This window comes from Urocitellus parryii, chromosome 10 (genome assembly GCF_045843805.1).
Source record: "Urocitellus parryii isolate mUroPar1 chromosome 10, mUroPar1.hap1, whole genome shotgun sequence".
In the NCBI taxonomy this organism is placed as follows: Eukaryota; Metazoa; Chordata; class Mammalia; order Rodentia; family Sciuridae; genus Urocitellus; species Urocitellus parryii.
The window spans coordinates 134,691,160-134,719,133 of record NC_135540.1 but is presented as its reverse complement, the minus strand read 5'-3'; the positions used below and the strand labels follow the sequence as shown (position 1 = coordinate 134,719,133).

The 27,974-nt window shown below is 43.9% G+C and overlaps 1 protein-coding gene across 1 annotated transcript in view; it reads left to right on the top strand.

Moving 5' to 3' along the window:
• The first annotated feature begins 233 nt into the window (after positions 1–233).
• Cc2d2a (coiled-coil and C2 domain containing 2A) overlaps positions 234–27,974 on the top strand; it is a 97,334-nt gene continuing 69,593 nt past the window's right edge. The window contains exons 1-8 of the mRNA XM_026403359.2: positions 234–272; positions 2,532–2,612; positions 4,475–4,598; positions 21,479–21,567; positions 21,881–21,982; positions 22,958–23,053; positions 23,775–23,948; positions 26,664–26,826. Of these exons, the coding sequence (XP_026259144.2) occupies positions 234–272; positions 2,532–2,612; positions 4,475–4,598; positions 21,479–21,567; positions 21,881–21,982; positions 22,958–23,053; positions 23,775–23,948; positions 26,664–26,826 (868 nt within the window). The remainder of the gene's footprint in view (positions 273–2,531; positions 2,613–4,474; positions 4,599–21,478; positions 21,568–21,880; positions 21,983–22,957; positions 23,054–23,774; positions 23,949–26,663; positions 26,827–27,974) is intronic.

Here is a 27,974-nt window from a genome sequence, read left to right as displayed (position 1 = left end):
GGACTGTGTGCCCTGAAGCCAGGGTCATGGGGGCAGGGGAGTCTGGCATTCCCCTTCTCCTCTGGTGCTTCTTTCCACCAGTCCTGGAATCTGCAAGTATCCCCGGTGGACAGAAATTCTCCTCCGCCTAAGATCTAAGGCATATGCATTGATGTTAAGAACAATATGACATTGACTTCAAAATGCCTGACTTCTTCATTGTTCTTTCTCTTCAGAGATCTATCACAGACAAAATGAATTCCAGGGAAGAAAAAATAAAAATAATTTCAGAGGTAAGTCATTACTGACAGGGCCCCTTGGGATATTTTGTATGAGGAAGTTAAGGCCGATAACAAGCATTTATCACATGTGTTAAAAGGAAAGCCTTAGATAAATTAAATTTGACTGAGTTTGAACAAAGAACAATTCATGAGCAGAACAACCTCAGAACCAGAGGAGGTTCAGAGAGGCCCCTGGACACGTGGGCAGGCAGCATGTAAGGACAGAAAATGGAAGCGAAGCTTGGGAACAGCTCGACTCGTCACAGCTCCGAGTTGCCTTAGGTGAACGTGGTCTGATCACCTGAGCTTAGCTGCCATGATGGGTGTTACAAAAGTACTGAGGCTTTTGATTAGTTGACATGCTAAGGGGGGTTGTAGTTTGTCAAGTACGAAGGGACTCAAAGTACGAAGGCGTCCTCAGACCAAATTTAGTTTAATTGAACACACAGGCATGAAGTGCAGAGGTGGGTAGATGTGAGGCCAGCCTCCCTGTGGGCACTCTGGGTCTTACCTCCGCCTGAACCCTCTGAAATTAATTTGACATCATTTCATGAATTCCAATCCACCACAGCTTAATTTACTACCTGTTTCTGGAGCCCAGCTCTGCCTGAAGCACCTTGATTTCCTTAAGAATTCAGAATGAAGGTCACAGTGATAGATCATAATGCTAATAAAACTATCCCAGGAGTCTTGCGATTTCTGACTCATGGTATACAAAAACTCACTGCCAAGACCAGAGAAGGAAAGCTGTGTACAACTGGAAACAGTAGACCACTGTGATCCTGTGTCCTTATTTCTCCACTGGCTGAGGGGCTCACCATCTTGAGCCCACAGAGACGGAAATGCAGACAGTGTGCTGTCCCCTGTGTGGTGCACTAAAACACATGAGGGAGCTCAATTTAAAACTTTGCACATTAACTTTAAGCAAAATATCAAGTACGAACCAACCACATAAGTTTCTTCATGTGTACAACAAATATATTCTCTGCCTTTTGTCCCTGGGGATAAAGTGGTGACCCACATTTCATCTTACTAGAAGTCCTATGGACAGTTTGTCATTTGGTCAAGGATTAAAACATTAGAAAGGAAAAGATGACCTAGATTTCTCACAAGTCCGTTCTCAGCCAATAAAAATTTAGAATTGAATCTAAAACCATACTTACACACCTTGATGTTATCACCTCCTTACAATCAAACTGGTGAATCATGGAGCTAAGAATACTCCCCATCTGGTGAGCCCTGAGGAAAGGAGGCCAGAAAGAGGTAAGGCCTCTACCCAGAACTTGAGGAAGAGAGATCGGTCACATGCACTAAGGAAAGCCCCAACCTGGCTCATTCTCTGTGGGGGCCTCAGCTCTGTTCTCTGTAACTGAAGTCCACACCTTCCCTAACCCCAACAACCAAGGGAAGTGAGGAGTCACTGGGGCCTGGCCCAGTGAAAGTTGAGACCTTATATCATATCATTAACATCCAGGTTTTGTGTTGCAACTTTGTCCCAGTACAAAACCAAAACATTTCCCAACTTTAGAAAGAGAAGATTCATGAGTTGGGGTACCAGGGAGAGAGGTTCTGTGATTGTCTTGCAGCTTCTTGTTCACTTATGCCCCAGTCTGCCAAACTCTAGGACAGAACAGTAAAAGCTTGGGCACTTTAGAGCTTCCAGTTGTAACACCTGATGTCTAAAACCTCAGAAGGCATAATGTGCAAAAAAGAGAATGACATTTGCCATATTCCCTTTTCAAAGAAATCAGCCAAAATATCCTCTAACTTGGGGCTTTCATAATGATTTACTGCATTTTTACTTCTCCCCACGTGCTGGTGAAGTTGGGAAGCAGAAAAACCAACCCACGAGACCCCAAATATGACTCTCACATCTGTCCTGGGCTATGGTTCTCCATCCTTCCTGGCAGATTCCTTTGTCACTTTTCTTAGAATGTGAATTTTTGAAAGTGGGGAGCGTGTTTTCTTCTCTGTGCTGCCAGGACCTGGAACACAATAAGTGCTCGATAAATGTTATCAGCCTGAATGAGGGCCTGTGACCATGGAAAACCCTACACCACCTCATTCACAGTCATTCAGTTTGGATACAAACTGTCAAGACAGGTCTCTGGTGAAGGGTGGACAGTGGTGGCTACTTAGATTGTTAACCGTTCCTCCCTCACATTGAACGTGAGTGGATGGAGGCCCAAGGTCAAGACCGTGATTTGGAAAGCACACCCCTCTTTCCCTCTCTTAACACTCTCCTTCTCTTCCGTTTGCATTTTAACAAAGGAGTTCACTGAAAATGAGGAGGACGTGGATGTGGGAAGTCGGAAGAAGAACCCAAAGGGTCAAAGACCAAGAAAGAAACGGGTAGGAAGTGAAGAGAAGCCCTGTTTGCATGTTGGTGCCCTTGATCAACCTGCCTGCGTCCCCCCCAACCCCGCTCCTGGGTGCCACAGAATCTTCCCAGGGAAGTGTTCCTTTTGGGGTACCAATTTGGGGCTCACTCTGGGGAACAGTGAGACAGGGATGCAAATAGATTGTCCAGTGTGCAGGACCCTGGCGGGGAGCTTACAGATAGGTGATCCTCATAATCAGGACATGGTCCATACTCGGAGATTTTTCCCTGTAAGTTTCCTCCAATCTCCTGAGAGAGAAGTCTAGAAACAGGGAAGCAGCCCATCATGTTAGTGTTGTTGCCGAAGGCCATAAACCAGCACAGGCGGTAGATGGCAGTGCAGGATTACAGATCTCTGGGAACTCCCTCTTTTTCCAACTCCAAGCCCGAATTCCGCTTCAGCCTGAGCCAGAGGCCGATTCCTATCTCCCGGGTCTGCTGGCTGTCCCTCCCCCACCTCTCTGCAGGAGTTCCCTTCTTAGGCTGGGAGCATCCCCAAGCAAGATAAGCCTTTTCCAGGTAAATCAATTCCCTTGGTAAGGAGCTGCCCTCCTCTGAGAAGGGCAGTAGGGAAAGGGCTATGGTGGAGGAGACACTTGCCTGGAACAATGGAGAAGCCAGCCTGGGAGGGAGGGAGGGAGGGAAGGAGAGCGCCATTTTGAGCCAGGAATCACGTGATGGTGCTGCCCAGAGAGGGATGGACAGGGGAGGTGGGAGGCACTGGGAGAGCCAAGTCAGGGAAGAAGCCTCCCCCCTGGCTCCCCACGCCCCACACACCACTCTGGTCCAGCTGGGCAGAGGAGCCGCCTGCCCTTTCCTGCAGGCTGGGATGAGCCCTACAGGGGCGGGTTGGAGGCGGAGAGCAGATGGCCAGCCCACGTGGCCACTCTCTGGCCACTCTTGGGGACCTGGGAGACTTTCAGCCAGATCTGCACCCTGGAGCTTTAACCCTTTCCTGTGGATTGTGCCTGCTGCTCTGCCCCTTACACCCAGGTGGCAGATGAGCAGAGTTCCAGCCTTTGCTATAGAGTCAGAGGCACAGGGAGCTTGGCCCAGCAAGGCTTAGGCTGCCCACTGAGCAGGAGGAAGGGGCAGGGATGGAGAGGGGCATCTGCTAGCCCTAGCCTGCCTGCCCCCCACTGACATGCCAGGCTTCCGGCTTTGTAGGGGCGATACCTTGAATTTAACCCATACCACAGCCCTGAATGAGGGCTTCCTTCAGAAGCCTTGGGTCTACCCCAGGTCATCTATTTAAGAGGGAAATGCTGTGCTTTGTTCAATGCCTCCCACACGGTGACATTTCCCTTGTTTTACGGAGGAGAAAAGCCATGCTCTTGCCCAAAGTCCACGGCCAGACTGGCGGCAAGCCCTGGCTTGTCGGGCCACAGAGGCCACCTTGCCAACTTGGCTTACTTGTTCTCCCCCAAGGGTTTGGGGAAGACAAAGGAGGCTATCCTGGGGGCACCCAAAGGGGGGACTCAAGATTTGCCACAGGTTAGCCAGTGACACTTTAGCAGCTGTTTCTAATCTGTTTGAAGTGGGGAGCAGATTATTTGATGGTGATTTTCTGCAGAGTTCTATGCATCTTACTTAGAAAAGGTGAAAGTAATCATCTTATTTGGGGATACCCTGGTAATTTATAAAATATCTCGTGGAAAAACTCAGGGCTGATGCTGCTTCTTTGCGGGGGGGGGGGGTTGCACAGTGCCTTGGGGGTCAGGTCTGAATAGTTACTAAGGCCCATCACCTCACTGGTAACCCATGGCATCCCAAGCGAGGAACTAAGCCAACAGAAGTCCTGGGTATCACTGAACCTCTGCTCTCCTGTTCACAGTTATCAACTGCTGGCCCCCAAGAAATGGTGTCAGAAAAATCCCATGTTGACTCCCAGCAGGAGCCCAGGCAGGAAGAACCCGAGACTGGCCTTCTGAACATGCCAGCCCGGCGGGGCCCACGCAGTAAGTGCTTCCCCTTCTCCATCCATTCAGCTGGGACTTTTTAATTGCCTCCTGGAGATGCACAGTCACTGCCTATTCAGCCCACTTTGCCACAAGTCTGTAGGTCATTTTGCAGGTCAGCATTTGCCTAGGAGACAGGACACACAAGCTTGACTTGTTTCTATCAGCAGGTAAGTTAGGAATCGTTGATGGAAATAGCAATGGTGCAGATAATAAAATATGTAGACATTCAAAGGAGGGTGACACAGGGAGACATGTACGTCAAGCACATGGAACATGATGGAATGTTGGAAGAAAGGAGGGAGGAGCCGAGCTCTCAGTGGCCTACACTCATCCCCTGCATACTTGCCCTTCCCCTTCCAAGAACCTTGGCCTGTATATTACAGTATTTGCTCCTCTTGTGCAGGGAACATTATCTGCTCATTATAGGGAAAGTGATTGCCCTTCCCTCTTGCTTTTCATGAAAAGTGGATTAGACAGGAGGAGAAGTATGGTACACTTTTTGATCGTTACATAATTGCTACACTATTTCACTGTGGCAGAGCTGGGGAATAAAGTAACTGGGAAATTAGAGGGTTTGGGAGTAAATTGATCTGAAGTCCAACCCTAAGAAAAATGTGGTTCTAATCTGAAAGCAATGATACCATGAGAGCTGTTAGGTATTAGTAAAAGCAGAACCAGAATGTATCCCATAGAGCTGTTTCTTTTTCTAAAGGCTCAAAATTGTTCCTTATTGAAGATTACAAGTGTCTCAGTTTGGTCTCTTTATGGGAGACCCTACATGGCAGTCTATATCATAGACAGGTGGTTTAAACTATAAAAATGTATTTTCTCATAGTTCTGGAAGCTGGGACTCTTAAGATCCTGATGCCAACAGGGCCAGTTTCCAATGAGCGATGGTCACCATCTTGCTCTGGGCTGACACGCCCTCTTCTTTAGACATGTATCACAACGCAGGGGTTAGCTCTTAGTCTCAGGAGAACTTCAATCCGGTCATGGTCATACCAGAGCCCCACCCTTATGAGCTCATTTGACTTTAAGCATATCTCCAAATACAATCACTGTGGGGGTAAGGGCCTCAACATAAAAATTTGAGGGAGATATAATTCAGTCCTTAACATAGCTATTGGACATTAAGTAGTTATTCAAGTGGCCAGTAATAAAGGCTTACGTTATGAAAAGTTAGATTCTTTCCTTATTTCTAAAACAGGGAGCTGGGTGCTGTGGTACATGCCTATAATCCCAGTGACTTGGGAGGTCAAGGCAGGCAGGTTGCAAATCTGAGGCTGGCCTGGGCAACTTAGTGAGACTCAGTCTAAGGGCTGGGGATGTGGTTCAGTGATAGAGCACCTCTATCAATTCCCAGCACCAAAAAAAGCAGGAGAGACAGAGAGGGACAAACTCTTCACTATGATCGTGTGAGTGATTGTGAAGATTAAATCAATAAAAGGATATAATGCTCTAAATATTATGGGGCATTAGATAAAGAGTAATGAAGTGTCTGAGGAGAAGAAAATTAATCTATACATTAGTCAAAATTAAAAGCCTTTTTCTGATTTGGAGAATGGCAAGGTATGGAGTTTTACTTGAGACACACCTACTTGATTCAGGACATGACCAGTTGGTATCTAGAAAGCCCTGAATATGGCTGAAAGCTCTTGCTGACTTGGAAGCATTGGTGGACTCAGGTGCAGAGAGAATATCCTAGGAGGGAGGAGCGGAGCACTTGACGGATAAGAAGCCTGACATCCTGAGCTTTGGTTCCAGCATAAGGGAAGTTCTCCACGTGTTTATCACACAGCTGACTGAAAGGCAGTCATGATGTAGCAGTTAAGTTCGATGGCTTTGGCCTCAAAGTGGATACCTGTCGTACTCGGCCAAGTTTCCTGACCTCCCTAAACTTGAGTTTGTTTGTAAACTAAAAGCAGCATGTCTCAACACCTACAGAGGTTTTGTCCCACTGGAGGGAAAGAGAGATCACAATTGAAATGAGCGTGATAAATATATCATTGCAGCTGGTGAGGCATGCTATGGATAAAGGAAGGTACAGAATAAGCTGGCCAGGACTCGGGTGGGAATGAGAGAAGAATGGCTACTTATAAAATTAAATGAGAGATCCTGTGGGGAGGATGTTCCAGGAGTGGCCCTAAAGCGAGAGTGTGCCTGGTGTGTTCAGGAACATCCAGGAGGCAAGGGATGTTGAAGGAGAGTGAGCAAGGAGCAAAGGAGGAGGGGACTTGTACCCAGTCCTATGAGTCCTTGGACTTTTAATCCAAGTAGCTGAGAGTTGCTGGGGGGTTTGAACAGAGGACTGATTTGATGGGAACCAAGGTCGAAAGTTGCTGTGGTAAGAATAGAGTTTGGAAGAGCAAGGGAAGACAGAGACAGGGAGCAGCCAACAGCAAAGATCCAGGTGGGAGGTGTGGGGAATGCATCTGGGCCACTTGTGGAAGGGGCAAAGGAAGGGGGGGAAGCTGTGTATTTGGAAGGCAGAGCCTATCGGGTTGGCCCTACACTGAGCAAGAGCTGTGAAAGGAAGGATGGCCTGATGGTTTTTGACTTGAGCAAGTGGGAAATGGAGTTACCACTTATAAAAGAAAGGACAGATGTGGGGGTAGAAGTCAGAAAGGCACATGCCAGGTTTGAGATGCCTGTTGGACATCCAGTGGACATGGACATACTGACGTAGGGAGCTGGTGGCTGGGGAGAGGCAGATGCTGGAGAAGGCTGCCCTGACCTACCATCTAGAATAGCCCTTTCCCACCCCGTCCTACAGACTCTGTCCTCTCACCTGCTCTGTTTTCCTCTGGTGAGCACATCCCTTCCCGGGAGGCTCTAGTGAGTTTCTTGTGTGCTGGTTATCTGCTCCGCTGAAATGAAACTCCCTGAGAGCAGGACTCTGTCTCCTGTGTTCACTCTTTGATTGTGTCATCTTTGAAGCACAAAAGCATTTAGTTTGATGCAGATCTCTTATCCATTTTTGCTTTGGTTGTTTGTACTTTTGATGTCATATTGAAGTCATTGTTAAGTTCAATAACGTGAAGCTTTTCCCTCACATCTTCTTTTAGTAGTTTTATAGTTGTATGTCTTATATTTGGGCCCTTATCTACTTTTCATTAATTTTTGTGTATAGTATAAGGTAAAAAACCAACTTAATTATTTTGCATGTGGATAACCATTGTTGAACACTGTCCTTTCCCCATTGAGTGATCTTGGCACCATTGTTGAGGATGAGCTGACTCAAGGGCTTATGTCTGGGCTTTCCATTCCATTCCATTGGTCTTATGTCTGTCTTTTGCTAGTGCCGCACTGTTTTGATTACTGTAGTTTTGTAATATCCTTTGAAATCAAGGTGTGTGAAACCTACAACTTTGTTCTTTTTTGAAATTGTTTTAACTATTTAGGATCCCTTCTATTTCTTAAAAACTTCAGGATAGATTTTTATATTTCTGCAAAAGAAATGCCATTGTGATTTTGATAGTGATTGCATTGCATCTATAGACTGTTTTGGTAGTATTGACATCTTAACAACATTCTGACCCATAAACGTGCAATGTCTTTCTGTTTGTCTGTATCTTCTTTAATTTCTTTCAGCAAAGTTTTAAAGTTTTCAGTGAACAAGTCCTTCACCTTCTTAGCAGTTTACTCCAAAGTATTATTTTTATTTTTTTTGTAAATGGAAGTATCTTCTTACTTTCATTTTGGGGTTGTTTATTGTTGGTATACACAAATGCAACTGATTTTTATGTGTTAACTTTGTATCCTGCAACTTTGTTGAATTCATGCATTAGTTCTAACAGTAACAAGGTTTTTTTGTGGATGCTTTCAAGAGTTTCTCTATATAAGATTAAGTCACCTGTGTGTAGAGATAATTTTACTTCTTCCTCTCTGGTGTGGGTGACTTTGAGTTTTGTCTTGCCTCATTACTCTGGGTAAGACTTCCAATTCTATGTTGAATAGAGGGCAGTTATCTTTGCCGTGTTTCTGATCTCAGAAGAAAATCTTTCAGTTTTTCATGGAATGTGATCTCAGCTGTATGATCTTCATGGTCCCTTTATTATACTAAGGTAGCTCCCTTCTAGTTCTAGTTTATTGAACGTTTTCATCATGAAAAACTGCTGAGGTTTGTCCAGTGATATTTTTTTCTGCACCAGTTGGAATCATCATGTGGTCTCGATGTGAATTCTGAAAATATATGTATTGCATCAGTTGATTCCATATATGTCAAACCTTCCTGCACTCCTCCTCTATTTTATGTTCAGGGGAAGTTGCATGTTTGCCAGTGAACCTGCCGGGAAAGACTTGCTTCCCTAGGCTGGAGCTAAGAGTCTATAAATGAATCATGAGGCTTTTTTTCATAACAATCCATAAACGCTGTTGCCTACATTTTCTAGATAAAACTCCAAATTTAGTGCTCCCCCAGTCCTAACAAGAGAGTTTATATTCAAAATACTGAGAAAGGTATGGAACATTAATTTATCAGACTTATACTCCTGAGAAAGGACGTGAGGGGATAAACAGACCAATAGATAGGCAATCGATAGGCAGGCAGACAGATGCACAGATCAATCTGATAGCCTTGAACTCTTGAGAACTTAAGACCGCCTTCTGAGCTAGGCAGCCGTCTAGAAGGCACCCTGCTCAGGTCTTCACATGTACTTTGCTATTAATTACCAGAACACTCCTGTTCTTAGGCATTGTTTTATAGATTAGGTGACGAGGGTCCAGAGACCGTCGACAGCTAGAAGTGGTGGATTAAAATCCAAGCCCAGATCTGTTGAGCTCCAGAGCCCACGTTCTTGCTTGGTGCAGTGCAGGGTCCTTTTAGACTGACAGATTTAACCCTGGTTGATCGTACCCACAAAAGACACAATGGCAATGCAGTAACCCAGCAGTGGTTCTCAGCGACCCGAAGGAGACTCAATATGAGACATGTCAGGTCAGAAGTTTCAAAAGATTGCCAATCTGACTATCCTTCATTTTTCCCCAAAAGATTGGCACTCAGGTAGATTATTGCCCTTTGCTCCCCTAGAATTGCCCCATCCCTGATGGTTTTTTTTTTTTAATTTTTTATTTTTTGTCTTATCCTAGCTATTCCTCTTAAATAAATCAAAGAAAACATGCTGTCCCTTTGGAAAGCATGCCCTACTCCTGGGGGGCCCAGCAGGCCCTGTGCTCCCGTGCCCCTTGGGCTATGTGAGTATCTGAAGTCATCTTGAGATCCGTGCCCAGCCCTGTCCCACCACCACCACCAGACCTGAAGCCCTAGAGGCCAGAGACTGCCTTTCAGCTCTGCCTGGCACAGCTCTGATGTGCAGGTGGCGCTGCACAGTACATGCTGGGTGAGCTCAGTCTCAAGCCAGGCCCTCTGCTCTTTGCCCCAGGCCCTGCCCTGGTTCAGGTGTGTGAACTTGCCACCCTGAACAGCGTGCCCTTACAACCAAGTCGCCACCTGGATCCAAAGGTTTGGTTCCTCCTTTGACTCTTTACTTCCCAAACCTATCTTGGATCTGAGCTGCCCCTCAACACAACCAGCCCAGCTGCTCACCTTGAATTTGTGCCCCTCTGTCACACTATGGCATTGCTACAGGTCCAGTATTATCAGGGTCAAGCTGCATTCAGAAACTGAAAGGCCAGTATCACTGACCCTGTGTTCTCCCACACGGCACCAGACTCATGCCCAGAGGTATTATCTCCCCGCTGAACAACAGCACAGAGCTCTGCTGTGGAAGCTTTGGCTTCTCGTTTTCTAACCAAACACATATAAAGTCATAGCATCCAAATAAAAGCTTCTCACTGAACATGTCCTAGTTCCAAATCAAATAAACATCTAGTTTACGAGTATACACATTCCCCCACAGTTCCATCTTGCACCATCTCTTAAGGGAATAACCATCAAATGCTAAGTAGTTTCTTATGAACATAAATTTCTTCATTACTAACATCTGTTTTCCATTCATTCCTGTTAGTGTCTCTGATTAAAGTATCTTTTCAGAGCCAATTTCTCAGAATTGGTTGAAAAGAAAGTTCAGAATCCAGTGAAATTTGATGTAAATGAAATGAAAAATTGACTTTAGTTTGCTTACTAAAAGTCATCGAGACCTGGAGAGGCTGACCCAACACACAAATGTAGTGAGGTACACTGTGAGAGTCCAGGAGAGCGCCTGAGGAGCTGGGTCCTGGGAGTTGCCTGGAGTCCAGCAGCTGGAGAACGGGAAGAGCACTCTAGTCAGAGGATGCCCATGAGGGATGCAGGAAACATCACAGTTAACCAACACATGTATAAATAAACATTGCCTAGTATCTTTAGTTACAAGGAAAAACATGACTTACATTTCACTCTAGTCATAACTTCAATTCCCCGGCCTCCTTTCAAAAAAAAAAAAAAAAAAAACAACTTTCTTCAAATCAAAATGTCTCTAGACTCATCATTTCCCATTCTTGTCTCCAACCCTTTCTTCAATGCACTCCAATCTAAAACATCCCCATTCATGCACCAAAAATGTCTTGTCAAGAGCACCAGTGAATTGCCCACTTGCTGAATTCCACAGTCAGCTCTTGGTCCTGATCTTCTTTGGTTTCCAGCCCCAACAGAAGCAGCTCTCTACTGCTCCTGACTTTTTATTTTGCTTCAAGGGCTGCACCCACCTGGTATTCTCTCTTCTTCCCTCTTACTAGGGGTGGGTCTTGCTCACATCCCCCCACTCAGTGTTGGAGCACTGAAGGCTCAAGGTGTGGCCTCTTTATCAACACGTTGTCATAGCAAGTCTTAAAATTCTTTCTGTACACTGACCAGCCCCCAATTTTTCCAGCCTGCACCTTTTCTAGCATAAATATGCAACATCTACTTTGCATATCTAATTAGATAATTCATGCTTTTAATAGCCTGATTGAGGTAGCCTTATACATCATAAAATTCACTAGTGTGAGTGCACACTTTAGTGATTGTTTGTAAATGTTTAGGCTTTGGCCATAGCACTACAATGCAATTTTGTTAGCCCCAAAAGTTCCCTTGTACCATCTCTAATCCAACCCCTAGCCTTAGACAAACACTGATTTGTTTTCTATCCCTAAATATGCCCTTTTTGGACATTACATGTAAATGCAATCATATGTTATGCAGCTATTTGCATCTGGCTTTTTCACTTAAAATAATTTGGTGGGGATTCATAAATGTGGCATGTATCCACATTTCATTCCTTTTTATTGCTGCACTGTATTCCACTTATGAACATAACCCATTTTGTTTATGTACTCACCTATTAATGGACATTTGGATTATGTTCATTTTGGTGCTATTATAAGTAGTGTCACTATGAACACGTGCAGCATGTCTTTGTATAGCCTTATGTTTTCCTTTATCTTGGGAAGATTCCTAGTGGTAGACCCTGGGTCATGTGGTAAATTTGTGTTTAATTTTTTTTTAAGAAATGGTCAATCTATTTTCCCAAGTGGCTGCTTCATTTTACTTTCCAACCAACAGCATATTCCAATGTCTCTGCAGCCTATTCCACATTTGGTATCGTCTAACTTTAACTACATGGTCCTTTGTCATGTTCCAACACCCCCAATAGATGCCTGAATCTGCAGATAGTACTGAACTCTACACTGTTCTTTCCTATACATGACTATCCATAAAAAAGGTTTAATTTGTAAATTAGGCACAACAAGAGATTCACAATAACTAATAATAAAACAAACAATATTACTATTCTATAATAAAAGGTATGAATATTCCCTCCCTCTCAAAATGTCTTATTTTTCTGTAGGTCTCAGCAAACTCAGCATATGATTTTTTTCTTTCCTTATTAAGTCAGAACTTTCACCTTTGGCACTTAACAGAAGTAGTTCCCAGCTTCTCCTCAGCAAGTCTGAATTGCCAGCATCACCGCTCTTGTACTTTGGGGTCCCTGTTAAGTACAAGAAGGGTCCCTGGAGCACAAGCACTGCAATCCCATAGCAGTTAATTGGACAACCCAGATGGTTACCAAGTTTAAAGCTTAACAGGCTGGTAGTGTATATAGCCCAGATGCACTAGGCAAAGGGATGATTCATGGCCTGGGCAGGAGGAAGCTGGATGGCGTTAGATTTTATCCCACTATTCAAAACAGTGAGCAATTTATATATCTTAAAATTTATATCTTAAATTTTCCATTTAATAATTCTGGACTGTGATTGGCCACACGTAGCTGCAGGTAAGGAGGCACCACTGTCCAGCTTTTGAGTAGCTACATAGTGTTATTTCTTGTGCTTTTAACTTGCATTTCCCTAATGATTAATTATTCTTAGTATTCTTGATATTATTGTTGACCATTTATCTTTTTAATAAAATTTGTATCTAAACTTTGTTTGTCATACTATAAAGCTGTAAAGAGTTCTTTATATATTCTTGATACATGTACTTAACCAGATATATAGTTTGCAAATATTTTCTCTAAGTCAGTGGTTTGTCTTCCCTTTTTCAATAGTGTTTTTGAAGTACTAATGTTTTTAACTTAGATAAACTCAAATTTATTTTTAATTATACATCATGCTAAAATTCTTGTAGCTAAAATGTAGCTAAAATTCTTTGCATAGCCTAAGGTCATGATATTTTTCCCCTATGTTTTCTTCTGGAAGGTTATTGTTTTAGCTCTTACATAATTAGGTCTGTCATCTAATTTGAGATGACTCAAATTTGACTCAGCTGAATCTGAGCTTCTGATTTCCTTCTCCCAACACAAATTTGTTCCTGCTACAACTTCTCCACCTTACTAAATGAATATTTCATTTTTCTATTGCTTGGGCCAAAAGCTCAAGAATCATCCTTGACTCCTGTCCTTTTATCTGCCCACATCAAATCACCACCAACACCTGCCTGCTTTTCATTCCTGTGACCAAAATGCCTGACAAGAACAACTCAGTGGAGGAAAAGTTTATTTGGGGCTATGATTTCAGAGATTTAGACCATGGTTGGTTGATTCCATGGCCCTGGGCCCAGGGTGAGGCAGAACATCTTGGCAGAGGGCGCAGCAGAGGAAAGCTCCTCCATCCATGGCGGGCGGCCAGGAGACAGAGAAAGAAAGGAGCAGGGGCTGCAGGAAAGATGGACCCTTACAGGGAACACCCCAGGGACCTGCTTCCTCCAGCCACCCTCTTGGTCCATTCCCATGGGGTGGTCTGACTGGGTTACAGCTGTCCTCATCTCATCAGTCACCTCTGACGATTCTTCATTAACACAGCTTGTGGGGGTCAGCTCATATCCAAACCATGACAGCAGTGCTCCAATTTCAGAATAAATCTAAAGTAGGACCCTCTCTCACCACCTCCACCACTAACTGCCACCCTGGTCCAAACCACTCTGTCTCTCACCTAGAACAAGGCAACAGCCTCCTGATGGATATCTCTCTCTCTCTCTCTTTCTCTCTTTCTCTCTCCCTCCCCACCCCAAATCCACCAGAGTGAGCTAAAAAAAAAAAAAAAAAAAAAAAAAAATTAAGGTCCAGTTACTCCTCTGCTCATTTCCTTCAGTGATTGTCACTCAGCTCAACACCCAAGCCTAACCATTTAGGATGCCCCCACCCCAGCTTGGCTCCCCTTCCTCTGTGATCTGATAGTATGGTATCCTGGTACCCCTTTACATTGTGTGTGTGTGTGTGTGTGTGTGTGTGTGTGTGTGTGTGTGTGTGAGAGAGAGAGAGAGAGAGAGAGAGAGATGTTCTTGGCTACTCTGAGAGTCTCTCAGAGTCCCGTTTGAAGCCCCTTGCCCTGTGCCATACCACAATGACGTCAGAGCACCTAGTCTGGTCCAGGCAGATAGTCCCCAAGCCTGGGAGTTCAACTGAAGCATGGCAAAGAGGAATCCCGAGGCCCAAGGAACTCAGGAGACATATGGCAGAATGAAGGCTCCTGAATTTTCAGCTAATCTAAAATGAGAACATTAATGAGGCTAGAAGAAAAAACCTGGGATGGGGCTGGGGTTGTGGCTCGGCGGCAGAGCGCCTGCCTAGCATGTGGGAGGCCCTGGGTTCCATCCTCAGCATCACATAAAAATAAATAAAACAAAACAAAATATTGTGTCCATTGACAACTAAAAATATATATATAAAGAGAAAAAACCTGGGAGAACTAGAAAAAAAGAAAGTCACCAGAGAAGTGCCCCAGAGCTATTCAGCAAATGTGAATTATCAGCAGTGCTGGTGTTCCTACCTCAGGGAGAGCCTGACTATTCTCCACCTGTTTTGATTTCCTTTTATGTAAAGACATAAGTGACACTAGTCTATTTTATAAAAATCAGAAAATCAGGAGAAAGAAATAAAAGAAAATAATCACCCGGGTTCGTTCTTATACCCTGGGGCAGCCAGCCTTCACCTTTCGTCCCCCCCTGCTCTGCCTTCTTCCTGCCTGAAGGTCTCGGAGAGCCCTGTGTTCCCGGAGTTCTGACCGTGGTGTGCAGAGCATGCTGGGCTGCTGCTCCGACTCTCCACCCAGTTAGCCGTCCTCCCGAGCCCTTGGCATCTGGCCTCTCTGGCCTTTGCAACTGAAGTGAAGCTGCCTTCGTCCCACAAATACCCAACTCCAAATTTACACTCCGTCCCTGGAATTTTTCAAGAGGGGGCAGATGATCTTTTTGGTGGGATTGAGCAACAGGAAAGGCAGAAGTGAGGTCATTCAGGCCAGTGGTCCCCCAGCCCTCCACACCACTACTGCCCCACAAGAGTATTTCTAGGGGGGCACCATTGCCTCCCCTAGAAATACAAGCTTCCCGCTGCATATTTTTAAATTGCCATAGATTTTTATCATACTTTTAAATAGTTGTCATACATTTAATCTGTGACCTATTGTAAATGTTTATGTTTAAAAATAAAACTATTTATCCATTTTGTTTCCCAAAGGAATCTAAACATCATAGTGGTTTGATAACCACTCTCAGCTAAATCAGAAATAATACACTCTTTCTTAGCCGTTGGAAATTTCATACCATCCCTTTCTTCTCAAATACCTTCATTCCACTTTCCTGCCAGATTTTATGTATGTTTATGCTTGAGAATCTTCTCTTGTCTATCCTGCTAACAGACTGAATTTTTTATTGAGCCATATTAGAGTTATTAATAAAACAAAATTGATGAACCCATAGAGACACTGTAAAACTCAATAAATAATTGTTAATGACAGAGATTTAAGTCAATAAAAACTTTGAGAGGTATATTCTTTATCTAGAGCAGAAGGTGGAATAAAAGAGTCATCTCACCATGCTAACCTACTCTACAACCCATGTGACTCAGATAATACCAATTAACACCCCCAGATACCCTGCTTCTAATTTCACAGTGAGTCCTTGTGAAGTCCTTGTGTACTCCGAGGTACACAGCAGCTCTGGTGTAGGCAGCGAGAGCCACAGAGAAATAGCTTAGCTAGAAATAGAGAGATTTCTGCAAAAATAAGGGCAGGTAGGGCATTCCAGAATGATAGAGCAGGAACCTTAGAGAACCCACATCCTCAAACAGAACATCGGGAAAGCTGTCAAAATAAACTTACTTTATTTTTTAGTTGTTGATAGACCTTTATTTTATTTATGTATTTATATGCAATGCTGAGAATCAAACACAGTGTCTCACATATGCCTGGCAAGTGCGCTACTGCTGAGCCCCAGCCCCAGCCCCAAACTTACTTTATTTTATTTTAAAAAATTATCTAAAGGTTTGCAATAGTCCAAGGAGTTCCGCCCCCGCTGCCCCCTGAAACAAAAGCAGCTGAATCTCAGTAGGAAGAGCAAGCCCAGTGTCCTGGTCCCTTGCCTTAATCCCATCCCCCTTGATATAGCTTCATAGTCTCACAGCTGTGGTGTCTGGGAAAGCCAGCACTTCGAAGTCACTGGAAGGGAAAATGCATCTGGGTCTCCTCAGAAGTCCTACTGCCCGAGCATCGTCACTACTTGACCTGTATATTTAAGCTTCCTGAGAAGCTGTTTTCTCAGGGGTTATTCTTATTTGACGAAATCAGCCCTCACTCCAGGAGAACTAGACATTTGTGAAAACCATAAGCAGGGGTTACTTGCAGAGCAGTTGCTGAGATGGCATTGCCAGATGCGGGTCTACAAGAAAATGGTGAGAAATCTTAAAGTGTAAAACCAGGGAAGGAGCTGTCCACTGGTGGCTTTGAAAAGTCCCAACATTATTCCTGCACATCCAGGTAGGGCCCGAGATGTCCTGAGGCTCTTATCCTTGGATGACATCAAAGCTCTGAACAACCCATATGGGAGAAAATATTTTCAAGTCAAATATCTGCTAAGGGAATAATATCTAGAACGTACAAAGCCAAGAACCCCATGTTAAAATAGGCTGAAGACTCAAGTAGGCCTTCTCCAAGAAGGATGCATAATTGATTGGCACGCTTATGAAAGATGCTCAGCATCGTTAGCCACTAGGAAAAAGAAATCAAAACCGCACTTAGCTATCAATGCACCCCAGTAAGACAGCTGTAATATTAAAAAAAAAAAGACAGATAATAATAAATAGTGGCATGAATGTGCCTAAATTGGAACTCTTTCACATTGCTGATAGAAATGCAAAATGCTTCAGCCACTAAAACTACATTTTAGTAGTTCCTAAGAAAGTTTAAAATAGAGTTAGAATTAGCATATGACTCAACAATTCAGCAACTAGGTCTGTATCCAAAAGAATTGAAAACATATGTATGTCCACACACTTACTCATACACAAATGTTCAGAGCAACAATGTTCATAATAGTCAAAGAGTGGAAACAACCCAAATTCTGTCATCTGATGAACAAAGAAATAGAAACTACTGAAATGCCTATTTTTAAAGCATGAGCTTTGTGGTATGTGACTTACCTCTCAATAAAGCTGTTCTTAAAGAATAAAGTAGTGGTGTGGGCATCAAAATTCTGGACCATGTTATTTGGGGACATAAGATGAGAGAAATAGGAAATTATTTCAGTTTTATGCAATTCCTGGTTTTTTTGGAGCATGATATGGTTTTTGAGGAGCTAGGCCTACCAAAAGTGGTTAAGAGAAAAGTAGAAATTGTCCACCATTTTCTTAAGCCTGTAAGGAGAAAGAAAGGGGTGCCGTGAGGGAAAAGCAGGTGGGGTACCTAGATCCAGCAGCCACGTGCCAATGTGAGGGTGAGGTCGCCTTGGCTGATGGGTTTGCTGGGAAGCGAGTGCAGAGCTGCCCACCCTTAGTCCCTCACTGCCTCCGGAGGAATGTGTCACTTTGTCCAGGAAATCTGTATGTCCAACTACATGCACCCTGTGTAAATATTTTAATGGAATGTCCTGAAATTCTCTCAAAAGCCCTGAGTTCTTGCATAGCCCCAATGAAGCTTTATTTAGGAATGCTTCATCCCACTCACTGGGCGTTTGGGAGTGCAGAAACTTTTTCCATGCCAGATTCCCCTTGCTGTGTCAGAGGGCCACTTCCTGGATGAGCCTCCTCATGTGTATGTGAAATCCCACCCTCCTGCAGCCTGGCAAGGCCACTCTCTCTGCACCAGAGCCAGAGCCATATCAGTCTAGCATCACGTGGCTGCTTCGTAATGAAGTGGAGTCACTGATAATAAGGTAGGGACCAAATATCTCATGAGGATTGCTGTTTAAAGAAACTGCTTGCCATATTCTAGCAAGATAAAAATAAAACACTTAACCCCCTTCCTTACTGTGTCCAAGGGAGTGAGCTCATGCCGCGGGTGCCTCGTTAGCGGTTCTGTCCTAAAGAAGCCGCCATGATCATCATCTGGTTTCAGCCAAATGAGGAGTACGTTTGTTTTGTTTGAAATGCCTTTTTAAGTGCAAGGCCCCCCACACCCTCACTGCTGCCCTGCATGTTCTTCCTCGACTGGCCTGTCACTACAGTGTACCAGCTACAAAATCCTCTAGCATGGTCCTTGCCTGAAAGCCAATCACAAGCTAGATGGGAGATGACAGGTCACTCCATGGTTGTACAGACCAGATTTGGAAATCCTTACATCCTCTAAATGTCTTTTGCTGTTAAAAAAAAAAAATAGATCAGTTTTTAAAACCAGTGGTTAATCAAGGGATACTGGGAGGGAGGGAAGAACAGGAGAAGCACCGAGGAATTCTAGGGCAGTGAGCCTGCTCTGTATGCTACTGTGACAGCGGATCTGTGACACTGTGCACCTGTGCAGACCCACAGATGTACACCACCAAGAGTGGACCCTGGGGTAAATGATGGTCTACAGGTGATAACGATGTGCCCAGGTAGATGCGTCAGTTGCAATATCGGACCTACCACTCTGTGCAGGCAGGCCGTGCCCATGTGAGGGAAGGAGATCTGGAAAATCTCCTTGCCTTCCTCTCATTTTGCTGTGAACCTAAACTGCTCTACAAAAATAAAGTATATGAAAATAAATAAATATCATCCTTACCAAAAAATATCAGGCAAGAACTTTTTTTTATTCTTTCAAATTTTTAAAGATTTTTTTAAAAAAATAATACTATTATTCAGAAGTGATAGTGTTTAATAAAATATCCTGTCTCTATTTAAAAAAAAAAAAATTCAGAAGGGCTGCAGATGTGGCTCTGTTAGAGCATTTGCCTAGCATGAGCAAGGCCCAGGGCTCTGTACCCAGCACCACACAAAAAAAAAAAAAAAAAAAGAATCAGAAAAGTATTCTGTGAACCAGGTACAAGTAATAACTGTTTTGATTGAACTGTAAAAATTCAATATTTTCATCTCCTTTAAAGGGCAGTAAATAAGCAAGATGATTTTACGTGTTCAAAGAAATTTATTATTAATTTTTGGCAAGGGCCTCTCTCTCCCTGAGAGGGGGAGTTGGGGTAGGCGGCCAGCCGGAGAGCACTGGCAACCTCCAGAGGCAACCAGGGCCCTGGTTACCCACCCAGCACACCACACGCTCAGTGACACTTGGGATGTGCCTCCCCTCTGTGACCAGGACCCTAGAACCTGGGAGGAAACAGGTGTTAATCCAATAGCCACAGAGAGGCATAAATTCAAACATGACAGATGCAACAAAGGAAAAGCCTCAGGACACGGGGCCCGTGTCACAGGGTTGTCATCTGATGTGGTTAACACGAGTTTAAAGTGGGAAAATGTCTTTCTAAATCCGATTTTAAAAAGAACGCCAAAGGCCATTTAGTGAGCTGATCGGGATTCTTCTGGAGAACTTTGAACCTCAACATACACAGGCAGGATCGTAATTGTCACCACGAATATTTCATGCTTCCATGAAGGCATTGAGTAAGTGTGGTTGGGGACGAGATGGGCATACTCTGTGTGTCTTTCTGTCACAAAAGGAAGAGTGGCCCTGCTGCACAAAGAGGCTTCGAAGCCCCACGAGGGTCAGTGTGTGCAGAAAGCAGGTGCCAGGGACGGCAGGGTGTTGTTTCTGCCGCTGGTCACGCCCTTTGCTCTGCCTCTTGTCCTGAAGCTCTTCTGACTTCAGCCGCCAGCCTGCCTCCTGTGACAGTGTGGTCGGTGTCAGAGCCTCTCTCTTGCAGCATCTCTCTCCCTCAGCATCTTCTCAAACCTTCAGCTCTCTGTGGTCAAAACGCTCCCAAGTCTTTACCTTTGGGCCTGGCCCCTGTCCCAGCACTCGGTGTCCTGGACAGGCACCCCTGACCCATCCTGGCTCTGAGCAAACTCACCCTGGAAAGCCCAGCGGCCTTCCCCCTCAGGAGCCTTACCCTCCTGACAGCCTCAGGTGGACCTGCAACACCTTCTCCTTCTTTCTCTAGGCCAAGGCCTTCTGACCTGAGTGTGTTCAGATCCCCTAGATGGTGCTCTGGGTTCTGACTCAGTAGGCTTCGTACATCTAAGAAGTTCCAAATGATGCCCGTCGCTGCTGCCACCACCAAGGACTGTTCATTGCCTCCCACCTGTCCATCACTGTGAGGTCACTCTGTCTCCCAAGGACCCCCTTTCCCTATTATCTTACACCCAGACGGTGTAGTGGGAGGTCCCCAATGCCTTGCCCACTCTGACCTAACCATCTTATACCTGCACCCAGGTGCAGCTTCTAAGAACACTGCAACACTGACTTCCTCCTCCCTTCTCTTTCTTCAAGGCCGCCTCCTTCTTGGAGAACACAGTCAAGATTCCCCAGAGGCCCTCCATCACATAACCCCAGATTCCTGCCATCACCTCTTTCTCTTCCAACAGTGACTCTGCCTCACCAGACTGACATTCCTTTTATCAAAGACTCCATTTTATTTCCACTGCTTTTGTAATGGCGTAGAGTATCAGGGAACAGAGAACTGGGACCTGATCCCAAGCCTTCCGCCACCTAGGTGAGCCATGGTGGAGCCGTGCATCTATTCATGGGGACTTGGAGTCTTCATCTTCACCATACCTGGTGATGGCAACACCTGGGTCCTCTCTATCCGGATTATCAGGGTGCCATGAAGATTGAGGAGAACATACATTTGACACAATAGCTGCCCACTGGTCCACGATGTTTACATCTATATTCAATAATATGTGCGAAATATTGTCTCTGCGATGCAGCCCAGGGCTGTGGCCTAATCCTGTAGAAAAGTTTCTCTGGTCAAAGTTAAAACATAAAACCCAAACTCATTGGCCATCCATTTGAGTACACTGTTCTCAAATCAGCAAATGGTAAGTGAGTTGGCAAGTGTTGGAAAGTCACATGTCATTCATTTTATTCTTAGTTAAGTCAAGGCGACAGGCCCTGGCAGACCCAGGTTCTTGTCGTCAGTCTCAAAGAAGCCAAGATGTACACTTACCGTGTCAAAAGAAGGGTTGTCAGCATTTTCTCATGTTTGCTTATGTGAAGGTCTGAACTGGCAAAATAAAATTGCATTCTCTCACTTTTTAAATTTAATTTTCTCTTTGGGACAAAAAAAAAGACTTAAAAGTAATTTTCCTTTATTTTCAAAGGCTTGCCTCCAATTCCATCAGCTTCCAGAACGGGCTTTGCAGAGTTCTCCATGAGGGAACGCATGAGGGAGAAACTGCAAGCTGCGAGGGTGAGCAATTGCATGAATATTCTCCTCCCTGCCCATTGCCATTTTGCAGGGTGTGTCCAGCCTGCTTCGGGTGCTCCCGACCATGCAGATCCCAATACATTCCATTTATTTTTCAAATTATAAATGTTAATGTAGGATTTTTCATTGGCACTGATGAAGATTATGCATGACAATTGATGTCATTCTCCCAACCAGTCTCCCCTGCTCTAATCTCTTGAAGGCAGAGCTTATTGCTGGTTGTTCTCTAGTAAGATGGTGACTGAGGTTTTCATTCCTCATGACATGTAGCAGTAATTTTCTGTTTAATTTTTAGTCCAAAGCAGAAAGTGCATTGCTGCAGGAAATTCCCACCCCACGACCCAGGCGCTTACGAAGTCCCAAGGAGAGAGAATCGGAGACTGAATTTGGCACAGAGGTGAGAAATGGACCATCTTACTTTGACATGTATCTTCTCTACTCTCTGGATCCATTTTCACTTCTGTAAAATAAGGATAATACCAGGACCTCATTCTGGGTATTGCCTTGTGGATTCAGTGAGGTAATGTGTGTTCACAGAGTTTCTGATGCTTCCTGGCACATGATCTGCCCTCTCTATGTAAGTCTGCACCATCATCAGAAGCTATAGTCAGACTGAAAAGGGAAAACCAGTTGGAATACCTTGGTCAGTAATCCAAGTTCAACAACATAAGCCACTGCTTAATCTCTTTGAATGCAAACCTCTGAGAACACATAAACATCAAATGGAAATAATACTGAACAACCTGGCCTCCACTAGATACTACCAAAATTTCTCTACCTGTGATCTTGGTCCACTGTCCAGGTGACCTAGGATGTGATCCTTGAATACACTCTACCTCTTGCCCAGCCAGCTTCATGGGAGATGCCTGCCTGTCATGAGTCCAATAGGCTCAGAACACAGGGAGCCACACCTGGACCTATCATAGCCTGACCTTGAGGAGTTCAGTGGGAGTGACAGGCACATTAGCAGCTACTGGAGGTACAGGGGGATTCAGTCCTCTGATGGGTGCCCTTGGAGCCCACCAAAATGGGATTGAGGAGGCCACATTGGACTTATTTACGATCAGACATTACTGAAACTTTTCTTTATAAACTGTTTGGAAATGATCTTCTATGCCATGGATAATTTACTGATCTACAGGATGAAATAACCCCTTTCATTTTAGGGTTTATTGAGCATAAAATTTTGTATTTTTTCAGTCTTGACCTTCAAGGATATTTGAAGTTCATAAGCATTTCATTTCTTTGGAATGATGAAATGTATCGGTGGTCATAAGAGAAGTTTTTGGAAGATTTATCCTCAATTTAGTTTGTCCTTATCTTCTTGACTTTAATGGTTCATCCGTCTATCATTTTTTTTCTACTCATATAGCCTGGGAAAGAGGTACAAAGCATTCAACAAAAAGATGATGCCCAAAGTTATTCAAGAGTCAAGTTCCGTGAGCAAAAAATCAAGTCTAAACCCCAGGTAAGAAATCCCTTGAAACCACCCTTGTTTCTTTATTTGTGCTTTAAAAAATATTCAATAAGAGTTGGTCATCTGCATTCCTGATTCCTACCCCATGGAGCATGCAAGAAAAAGAAGGATAAGAGATTCCTACTTTCAGAAGTCCTAGAATCTAGCTGGAGAGATTCAAAACCGCCTCATTTGGGGAAGAGGGGTGCATGGAAGGCAGAAAATATCAGTGATAAGACAATTTGTTCAGTCTGAAGTTGCACCACCTTTCATTATGGGGAAGAGAAGAGAGTACTAACAAAAGAGCCAAAACCAAAAAAAAAAAAAAAAAAAGGTCATTTTTTTTAAGTTAACAAATTCTATATTTCTCATAATTAAGCAAAATTATCTCAGCATTGGCCTGTAGAACAATGAATCCAATTTTTGGTTCATTAATCATCTTTTCTAAAGCTTTTACTGCTGTAAATACTATATTTATGTGCTTACCGGGACATAAATAATTGCTGGCTCTTTAGAAAGTAACTAATTAGAGCTACTTACTTAAAAAGGCTTCCAATTGCCTGTTGCACTTGTTAGAATTCATTACCAGTCATCTAGCACTTTCCACAGAGACAACAGTGAGGAGGCCTAAATGTGCCCGAGAGCATTAGCGTCAAGCTGGCTGTCAGCTAACTGTGTGGAACTCGTTTGGTACAAAGCATCTGAAGTTGCTCTTGCTCCCTGCTTTCCTCAGGCGCCCCCAGGTTTCCCTTCTGCAGAAGAGGCCTATAACTTCTTTACTTTCAACTTTGATCCTGAGCCAGAGGAATCAGAGGAAAAAACAAAAATGAAAGCCAGAGATGGAACTAGTCAAGAGGAGGAGGCAGGGGAGGAAGAGGAGCCACCTGTCCAGGGAGGAAGCAAAACGGTATTGAACATGATGGCCACGAGGAGGGGAAAGACTGCCGGGACAGACAAGGACGGGGACGGCCTAGTGAGGAGGAAAGTGGCCAGGCACCTGCCTGGGCCAGGTGGGAGAACTCACCTGTGGCCCAGTCAAGCTGTAGGCCTGCTGCTTAGTGAGTGGAGTTAGCTTCCCATGCCTTTGCAGCTCTTGGGTGCACCCCACAATTTGAGCAGTGAGGGCCTTCGTTAACTCTTTCCCTCTTTCTCATGTAGGGAAAAAAATGAAATAACATGGTTTACAGATTTCTCTTGCTAGACTCTGCACAGCGATTAGCATGTGTTTCACATGCAAACTGCTGGTTAAAAGCAAAGGAAGCCATGCTTCCTCTCCCCACAACCTTACCAGGGAACAGCTCTGTGTGTCCAATACCAGAACCAAGCTACAACCCAGATTCCATCATTGTGATGGGTATTTGTGAGACAAAAAGAAAACATACCACTTAAAAAGGGACAAGGTCAAGCTGGGGTTGTGGCTCAGTGGGAGAGTGCTTTCCTCAAATGTGTGAGGCTCTGGGTTCAATCCCCAGCACCACATGAAAATAAATAAATAAAATAAAGGTATTGTGTCCATCTACAACTAAAATATATATACATATATATATATATATATGGACAAGGTCTTAAATTTAGTTTTTAACTGATACATATAAGAATTGTATATATTACTGGGATCTCATTGGGCAAAGGTCTTAACGAAACCTTTCTCCATAGGAGATATACAGATGACCAATAGATAGGTGACAAGATGTTTGACAACACTAAGCATTAGGAAAATGCAAACTGAACCACAGTGAGATACCACTTCGTGTCCATCAGAATGGCTATTATTAAAAATATACAGGAATGAGTTTGGGTGAGGATGTGGAGAAACTGGACTCTTGTGCCTGCTGGGGGCATGGAAAATGGTACAGCTACTATAAGCAGTATGTGACTCTTCAAATTTTAAACACTCTTACCATATGATCCATGAGTTCTACTCTGAGGATATATCACAAAATTTTGAAAACGGGGACTTGAATAGAGATTTGGACACCAGTGTTCATAAAAGCCAAAAAGAGGAAGCAGCCCGAGTGCTCGCTGACAGATAAACGGATGAGCCAATCGTGGCACAGAAATGCAATAGAAAGCCATTCAGCCTCCAAAAGGAAAGAGATTCTGACATCTGCTGCCACACAGATGTCCCTTAAAGACATTATGCTAAATGAAAGAAGACATTCAGAGAGTGATGAATATTGTGTGATTCACTTCCATGAGATAACTAAAGTAATCAAAATCATAGAGACAGAAGCTGAAATAGTGGTCTCCATTGGTCTGGGGGAAGAAAGGAATGGGAGCTATTGTTTAATGAGTACAGTTTCAGATTTCTGGAGATGGGTAGTGGGGTTGGTAAGACAACAATGTGAATGTGCTCAATGCTGCTGAGTTGTGCACTTAAAATCATTGAAATGGTAAATTCTATATTACATATATTTTGCCACATTCAGAATTGAAAATGGAAAACAGCCGAACATGCCAAAATTTGCATAGTTGGCTTATTTCTGTGCTTCACTTATAATCTTCTCCCTCAAAGCATGCTTCCCAGAAATGTATTTTCCTGGCTAGGTCTATGAAAGCTTAGGAACATTTCACTTTATTCTATAGTATTCATTTAACAAGTCAATATTCAGGTCACTCTGGCTTGGAATCTCTCATGATCGCAGCCCAGACAGTCGAGGCTGCAGACATTTGGAGGTGGCTGGGACTGGAGGATCTGTCTGCAAGGTGGCCTTGTGCATCCCTCCTTGGGGACCACCCCATAAAATTGCTTGAGTTCTCATGACCTGAGAGATGGCTTCCCCCAGAACAAGTGATCCAAGAGAGAGACTCAGAGGAAGCCACAGTGCCTTGGGGGACCCAGTCTCAGAACTTCTATGCTGTCACCTCCACCACACTCTACTCCTCAGTGGCAAGTTCTGAAGGGCAGTGTGGAAGTCCCCAAGGTTTAAAGGGTATTGCTTAAACATGGATGCCAGGTTTGCATTTTTAGAATAAGAGGAGAAATAGAAAGGATATAGGTGAAGAAAGAGAAGAAGGAGAAAAAGTTTGAAAAATAAACAAAATTCGCATACTTCAGTTAATACAGTCCCTGGGCTTAGAAATTGTACATGCCTGATTTTCTCTTGTCCTCATGAAGTCCTGAGATGTAAATTCTGTTAACATCCCCCATGTTATGGCTGATAAAACTGAGGATCAGAAGGTTAAATAAGTTCCCCAGTCCCCCAGGCAGCAGGAGGCGAAGTTGGGCTTCAGAGCCAAGCCATCCAAGCATAGCCTGTGACCCCAGCCCTAGGTCCATGCTGGCTGGAAGGTTAAATGCCACATGACTTATGTGGCCAAGTTCTTTACATAAACATCAAAAGGGAGGTCAGCTTTGTTGGGATTTTTGACTCTTCTGAGTCAGCACTCTCTGATTTTGACATCTCCTATATATATTAGTGGAAAAGAATCAGCAAAAACCTACTTGTTAAATATGAAAGGTCAACAATTCTGTGCTTTCATGAAACGCAAGAAAAGGTAAAGGTAATTTTGTTGCAAGACCTGTTAAGTTTGATAAGCTCAGTTTCAATGATTATTTTCCTTAAGTAAATTAAAAATCTTGGTCTGATTTTTTTTCTTGTTAATTTTTAACATCTTGCAGGATGAGGAAGGGCTACTGAATGGTAAGGATGCCGAGGACTTCCTTTTGGGCTTAGATCACGTGGCCAATGATTTTGTGGCTGTCAGACCTGCAGATTATGAAAGTGTCCATGTTTGGCTGCAGAAGGAAAAAGAAATCCTCTTCATACCCAGTAGACTGACAGGTACTTCCTCTTCCCACTTTCCTGCTCAGCATGGATATCCTCTTTTTCCTTCAGGTGAAATATGGCTGATATATAAGGATGGTCTTGTTAAATATGAAAGGTCTAATCCGATTTAGCAGTCAAGAAAAAAAATCTTAAACAAAAAAATGTAGACCATGAGAAAAATCCACTAAAAAATAGTCATTCAGGGAATACAAAAGAAACAACAGGGAGCTATGAGGGCCTCTTCATCAGATCAGTGGCCAGTTCTAGGGACCAAAAATATGTGAGGCCCTGAGATTCAGGCTGGGGGAGGTTTCTCGCCCTTGGGGGTGTGGCAGGGTTCTGCAGTGGGCAACATCCAGTGAACCTGCATATTACTCCAGGCTTCCTTTGTAGCCTGGTCTTTTTGTTCTTTTCCTCTAAGAGTGCCTGCGGGTCCTCCTGTTGACCAGCCCTAATAGTCCACACACGAGATGACAGAACATTTAAGTCCTATAATAGATGTTCTGTCATCTCGTGTGTGGACTTATTCAAACATATAAGTCCTATATTAGAGCCACCACATTAAAAATGACCTTGGCGTTTATTTTGATTGTGAGCATTGAAGGAATAACATGAGTGAAGTGCCTAGTATTGTGTCTCACACATAGTAGGTCTTCAAAAATCTAACTCCTGTCTCTGCCACTTTACTATTGTTGAGAGCAGTGACTTCCAAAGGAGAGTTTACTCACCCCCCAGGGGTGTAGGAAGAGAACACCAAGACCCTGCTTATGTTTATTTATGGCCTCATCCTTTCTTAGATTAATTTTGGAGGCACAGCAGTGCATGTGTAATAATAAATAAGCAAACATATATTGGATGAGCAATTAAAAATGTTTGGATGGAAATTTTGGAGACCACTAGCTAGATTCATGATAAGCTGGTATCTGGCCTGTGAACGGAGGTGAAGCAGGAGAGATGGGTTTTTCTAGGCACACTGGTGTTAGTTGGTGGATATGCAGGAATGCAGTGGCCAAGTGGCCACCTAGCACCGTTGGGTATTGCTGTGGCTCAGAGTGAGACAATGACAACACAGATAACAAGTTCACAGTAACCATGAATTCTGAAGTGACATCCTGACCTGCACAGGCCACCCTCTCCCAACTTTCTCAGTCTCTTCCGGTCCA